Source organism: Eurypyga helias, unplaced genomic scaffold (genome assembly GCF_000690775.1).
Source record: "Eurypyga helias isolate BGI_N326 unplaced genomic scaffold, ASM69077v1 scaffold48737, whole genome shotgun sequence".
Classification (NCBI taxonomy): Eukaryota; Metazoa; Chordata; class Aves; order Eurypygiformes; family Eurypygidae; genus Eurypyga; species Eurypyga helias.
The window spans coordinates 1-6816 of NW_010263431.1; the positions used below are offsets into that span (position 1 = coordinate 1).

Genomic DNA, 6816 nt, shown 5'->3' on the forward strand with positions numbered 1-6816 from the left:
CATTCTATGATTCTATGAAAGCTAGCACAGCCTTCAAACACGTCTCCTTTGAGGAGAGAGGAAGGAGGCCCCAGCACCCAGGAGCCCCCTGACAGGCCTGTGTCTAGTTAGGTGACAGGAGACACAGACAGCAGCTAGGTCTGTGATGCAGGATGGCTAGAGGTAGCCAGGGGTGCCACAGTTTGGTGGACAAGGCGATTTGGGAAGGGGCTGTAGGGTCCAAAGGAGGGCCAGGGAGCAAAGGTCTGGAGAACCTGTCCTACAAAGAAAGATGGAAGGAGTTGGGTCTCTTTTCCCCAGGTGGACCTCAGCACAGTATTACCTGTACTTAAAGGGTGTTCACTCAGAGAATGGTGGCTTTCTTCAGAAAGAGGCATGTGGAGAAGCCCAGGGGCAGCGGGTACAAGTTGCACCAGAAAACGTTTCTTCTCAACATAAGAAAGACATTTTTTGCCATGAGAACCATCATTCACCAGAATAACTTCTCCAGGGATGTGGTAGAGTCCACATCACGGGGGGTTTTCAAGACGTGAGGGAACAGAGTGCTCGCTCACCTCATCCAGGCTCCATTTCCTACCAGAGGTTGGACCAACGGATCCTTTGAGGTCCCTTTCAGCCTGTGCTGTTCTATGAGACCATCCTTGATAAAACTATTAAACTCTCATGATGGCAATCCTGTAGTCTTAGGAGGTTGGTTGAGGCTTTAACTACCCTATAATCAGATTATTTTCTTCTAATATCTAATGTTAATCTCCTTTGCTGCAATTTAAGACAGTTCTTCAACCCTTTGTATGTACAAGAAGCAACAGATCTCTTTAAAGCACCTTTTTTTCTATTTGGAGACGTCGTCAATCTCTCTTCTTCTAGGCTAAGCACCACCAACCACTTGGTTATGATCAAAGGTAGCATCATAGATCCTGTTTTCTAACCTTTTTTGTCTTCTCAGATACTGACTGTGTTCTTACCACAGTTATAAATGCGAGAGGTCTCAAAGAGTCCTCTCATACCTACAGCAGAACTGCCCGAAGATCAGTGATGTGACTCCTGACTTTCACAGGAGGAAAAGCTGTACCACGATGTGCACATCTAAAACCAAGCTCAATTAGGAATTATTCCAGTCTGTTAGCATAAAGATAAAACTTCAGGTCTTTTGAATTAGGAGATTTTGGGGGAAGATGTCAGTAAATAAAGCACTTCTATATCACTCAAAGAGGTTTTAGGAATTATTTATTTAACATCCAAGAGATTATTGTCCTTAATTGGAAGAAATCCATATTCTGAGAAATAAAGGAAATATGAACATAATCAAATTAGCTATTATGATTTTCAAAGTGATTACAACTAAGCTAACAGCCATCTCCAATATAAAAATGAATTTTCTAATACCATGATTTTTAAAACATGATGTAGGACCCAACTTGTGTTCTGTAGAGGAGAATTTGCGCTGAGGTCCCACGGTATCGTTTCAGTAGCACATCCTTCCCGTCAACTCACGGTGGGTTTTCCCTATTCTTCCAGAAGCTCATGCATTTAAAAATAATATCATAATAATAATGAATGTCACAAGAAAAAGACTGAAATAGTGTAGCATGAGAGCAGTGTGTGTCCTTAGATATGAACTTCTCAGATCAGTGATGGTGTTTTTACCTTTTGTTGATCCTGGACTATAGCTGAGGTTCTCTGTCTCTCCATTATAATAAATAATAAATAACAGTAATAAATACATTGGCTAGAGAGCAGACTGTCAGCTGGAGGAATAAGAAGAGAGCGTGGGCCACTGAACCCTTCTTTTTAACCTAGGTTCTAGTGTGGAAAGCAATGAGAAGAAGAGCTTTTGCATTCTCATCAAGGAACCAAATCTAAGTTGAGCCTGTGTTAATCCAGCTGTCAGTGATTCCATCGGGAATTGCATGTACGTGAACCATCCCCGTTTGCACTGAGATACCAACTCCACATGTCCACGAGACGTATTTGGGATTATTAATTTCTCTTAGGTTGGAGCCTCCAGGGAAGCTGGGAGGGGATTTTTTACAAGGGCCTGTAGTGACAGGACAAGGGGTAACGGGTTTAAATTGAAAGTGGGGAGATTTAGATTAGCTATCAGGAAGAAGTTCTTCACGGAGAGGGTGGGGAGGCACTGGAACAGGTTGCCCAGAGTAGCTGTGGATGCCCCATGCCTGGAAGTGTTCAAGGCCAGGTTGGATGAGGCTTGGAGCAACCTGGTCTAGTGGAAGGTGTCCCTGCCCATAGTAGGGGGATGGAACTAGATGGTCTTTAAGGTCCCTTCCAACCCAAACCATTCATTCTATGATTCTATGAGTGAGGTTGGCTTGACCCTCAGACCTGGCTCTCTGAACTTACCTATTAGTCAGCAACACTGAAAGAGTAAAATTTCTTCTTTTCCTGAGGCTTTTTAAACTGTACAGTTATCCCCTAAAGCCCAAGAAAACAGTGTCTCTTACGTGCTCTTTAATTTGGCAGGTGACCAAAGGAGAACCTTTCACTGGCCCATACACTTCTTCCTGTCCCTCTGGTAGTCCCTGGCTTAGTCTCCGCGGCCCACATGAATTTGTTTCAGTAATTGTTTTCTGCCGTTCCCCATCGATGATGGCACTTTGCTACCACCAGGTAAACAGGAACTTGTAGAAGAAGTCATGCGATTTGAAGCGAAAACCTTTTTCAGCAACGTGGGGCTGAAAGGATATTTTGTACCCTTTGGCTTCCACATCCATTTGAATGCAGTCCAGCAGGTCAGAAATACTTGGCGCTGCCTTCCAGGGCCCAAACTTCACCACGGATTTTTTATCCATGTCCAAGCTGTTCAAGGCATCCTGACATCTGGCTGTGTCCTCCTCGGTTCTAACCACGCACACGATGACGCTGGACCGGCGGGATGCGACCGCTTCCGCCCTCGCGATGCGGATCATCAGTTCGATGTTCTCACTGTAGTTGGGCACACGAGCCAGAAACTGCTTCCTCGCCACGAGCTCCCCAAAAATTTGCGGGGAGTCCTCTAGCTGCTTGATGAGAGGTTCGATGTCGTAGAACAACGCCTCCTTGTAGACGTCCTGGATGCTCTGGGTGGGCACTTGGTTACTGCGCAGGTACTCCAAGATGTATTTGAAGTTGGTGCCTGGCCTGTCGATGAAGAACCTCCCTTCAGAGTCGGTCCTGAGTTTCGGCTGGCCGGTGAACATCTCCGCCAGCTTGGAACCAGGGTGTTTCTTTAAGGTGCTCAGCGTCGTCGTGTACATCTCCCCGCCGACATTTAACTCCACGATCGGCGACAACTGCAAATATCACAAGGGGACAAAAGGCCAAGTGTGTTACCCATCTGATGCTGTCAACATGGAAATGTCCAGGAAAAGTGAAAAAATAGGTGAATGCAGCTGGAAATTGGAATTACGGTGTGAAGAGTGTTATGAACCCCCATCCCTTGGGGAATGGATGGGAATATCCACACCCCTTTATTGCTAAAAGCAGATGCAGGATGTTTATATGGATGTTCATATGTTTATATGAGAAGAGAAGGCTCTGGGGAGACCTTAGAGTACCTTCCAGTGCCAGGGGGGGAGCTACAAGAAAGCTGGGGGGGACTTTTTAAAGGGTGGGTACTTGTTAAAGGGCAGAGAGTGACAGGACAAGGGGTGACGGGTTTAAATTGAAAGAGGTAGGCTGAGATTGGACATCTGGAAGAAATTCTTCCCGGAGAGGGTGGGGAGGCACTGGGACAGGTTGCCCAGAGAAGTCCAGACAGGATGCCCCAAGTGTCCAGGGCCAGGCTGGATGAGGCTTGGAGCAACCTGGTCTAGTGGAAGGTGTCCCTGCCCATGGCAGGGGGGTGGGAACTGGATGGTCTTTCAGGTCCCTTCCAACCCAAACCATTCTGTGATTCTGTAGTTCTATGACCACTGCTATCTGAAACACATTGGAGGAGACCTGAATGCCCAGAAAGCTGGCCCTAGTGTCCAGTCTGACCTTCCTGACAATTCAGTGCTGAAGGGTTTTAACAGCCTCTGTTGCACTCGGTCATTTTTTAAAGTACTCAGTGGAGGAAAAGGAGAGGGAAGAAAGGAGGCAGCTATTTTCCCTCCCACCATCACTGCTGTAATGCAAGTCACATGCCTGGCCAGGACCACACCTGCCATTGGTCATGAGTCAATAAACAACTTTTTTTCCAGGACCTCACCTGCTCTTTCCTGAATCCGATCACGTAAGGATCTGCTTCAGTGCTGCTAGTCATATGCCTCAAGTGAAGCGTGTATGTAAGTGCTTAGCTGGATCCCACAGTTACAGACTGATGGGATGACGTGAGCTGATCTCACAGCCTACAGACCCACGGGATGACGTGAGCTGATCTCACAGCTCACACCGAGAGAAGGGGGAGCTCCTGTTGCCCTCTCCCCTTTCCATCCTTCTACCTACCTACGCGCTTCTGTTGCTCACCTCGTGCCAGCCCTGCTTCTCTTTCATCCTACTGACCTGCATTTGCTCACAGAGGATTTAACAAGCATCAGGGCTAGTGAAAGGAAGGGACTAGGGACAGACAACCTGGAGCAGGGGGAGACCTTCCCCTTTAAACAGTAGCAGGCTATCAGAGTTAGCAGGAATTTGGTCCCAGCCTACGCAAGCCAGGGAAACAACAGAAGATTCAGGCCGAAGACCCAGCTGGAATGTTGCCTTGTCCTAGTGTGGGTGGCTTCATCTCGAAGGCAATCATTTACATGAGGGCCAAGGAGACACAAAAAATTATTCTGTCTGAGACTATCTGGTGATTTCCACCCACTGAAGAACACAGCCCGAAGCTGTTTCTGTAGCAAAGCCTCTCAGTTAGGAAATTTTCCACTAATGCAAGCGGTAACAACAGCTTTCTGTGGAAGGGATCATCCGACAGGAAGGTCTCCTGCTTTTGAGCCTTTGCCCCTTTTTCAGATGGCAGGTCAGAGGTTTTATGCTGTTTGTCACTAATACAAATGGATAACATGTTCTTCGTTAATACAGCAGCCCAAAGAATCTTATGTTCTCAGATCTTGATTAATGGTTTTGACCAGGGACTGAACTGGTTCCTAGCAGACTGGGAATACAGGCACCAGCTAATTCCCAGCTCTAATTCCCAGCCAGAAAGGTGACACTTTGGAAGTCATTTCACCTATCTGTGCTACAGTTTGTTAATCTGCAAAACAGTTACTTCCTTGAGGATGCATTTTGAAACAGACCTGAAAAGTGCAACACAGGAAGGTTGGATTTTTTGAAGACAGTTTTTTAAAGAGAGAGAGGCTGTATGGCTACAACAGAGAGAGCAAACTGGTTAGCAATAGGCCGAGGGTAGAGGAGAGGAAAAGGAAAACATCGTCTGATCTCATCACTGATTTCTGCCTAATAATATGCTGCTTCTCTTGAGATTGCCTTTATTTTTCCTTAGAGTTAGAAAAGCTAATGCTCCCAGCTGGTGATTCTGCACATCTACAACACAGGGCAGCTTTTGCATCATTAGAAACTCTAAGGACTATTGAACACCTCCCCACAAAACTCACAACAGGCTTTTATTTAGGGATCTGACAAACTGAAGTTCACATCATACTAATTTTACTTCTTGTCAAAGGAGGAAGAGAACCACTCTGGTTATTTGCTGTTGCCACCTCTTGTATGCCTCACTTCTGCAAGCAAACTGGTGCAAACAGCTCAGAGCCAGACACAGCTTTGTATCGAGTCCTCTTCTTGGTCACACATCTGTCAAGTCCTGGTGTCTTCAAAACAGCATATGGAAGGAAATAACCCCTCTAACATAGCCCAGAGGGGATTCTCTCATCCCACAGGAGCACACTCTGCCCCCGAGCCCGCACCGTACTCACCGTGTGCAGGCTGCCAGTGACCTGCTTCCCAAGGGGCTTGTGCTCCGACGAAATGCTCATCTCCCCGGGTAGGTGACGGCTCAGCGGTGTGGGAAAACCTGCTGCTCTGTGCTCAGGTCCTGCCCCACGCGCGGGATGGCTCCTCGCTGTTCTCCAGTCCTCTCTCACTTGTTTTTTCTTTGGTGGGCCAGGTTTTTTCCCAAGCTCCCAGCCCAGCTGCTGCCCCAGAGGATCCAGCTTGCTCCTGGCACAGCCCTGGCACAGGTTGCAGGTGTTGGGAGAGGGGAGGGAACAACCTGAAAGCAGGAGTATTTGCTCATTAGTTTTCTGGCAATCAGGAAGGTGCAGGGTGGACTCAGGCTGGCTGCCAGCGCACACCTCCTGTAATACTACCGGTGTGGTGACTAAGAGCCAAATAATCCCTCCCAAGGAGGCCCAGGGCCCAGAACACGTCCGAGGAGCCCCGCAGCGTGTGCCTACGTGACCGCCTTTGCCTCGTGAGCCGGTTGTATCAAAACCAGTAAACTTCTTCACAGCTTTCCAGTCTGCACGTGCTGCTTTTTTTAAAGCACAGTTTATCCCAAAGCATCTCATTGATCTCATTTGTTATACGTATCGGTGTCAGATCAGGGTGTCTACAATCTGTCCAAGACAGTGGCATTTTCTTCCTTGCCAGTACAATCTCTGGGCACTGAGTAATTTGTGCAAAGTAAATAAAGTCAAACCTGAATCTCTGCTTGAGCCTGAACTGTACTTTTCAACTGCTCATAAATATTTGATTAGTATCTTTGCATGACGTTGTTTTCTAATATCCTGTATCCACCACGTATCGAAAGCAGAGAGCAGCACAGATCTGGTGTAGTGGGACTGTTTCTCATAGACTCATGAATCATGGAATGGTTTGGGTTGGAAGGGACCTTAAAGATCATCTAGTTCCACCCCCCCTGCCATGGGCAGGGACACC

General features: G+C 47.2%; 1 protein-coding gene across 1 annotated transcript; it reads right to left on the bottom strand.

Annotated features, from left to right (window-relative positions):
* Positions 1–2618: 2618 nt before the first annotated feature.
* KCTD14 (potassium channel tetramerization domain containing 14) lies at positions 2619–5912 on the bottom strand. Its single transcript, XM_010156016.1, has 2 exons — positions 5853–5912; positions 2619–3290 (listed from the first exon to the last, which is right to left on the bottom strand). Exons 1-2 carry the CDS (start codon positions 5910–5912, stop codon positions 2619–2621), a joined length of 732 nt encoding a protein of 243 aa, XP_010154318.1.
* Positions 5913–6816: the final 904 nt, after the last annotated feature.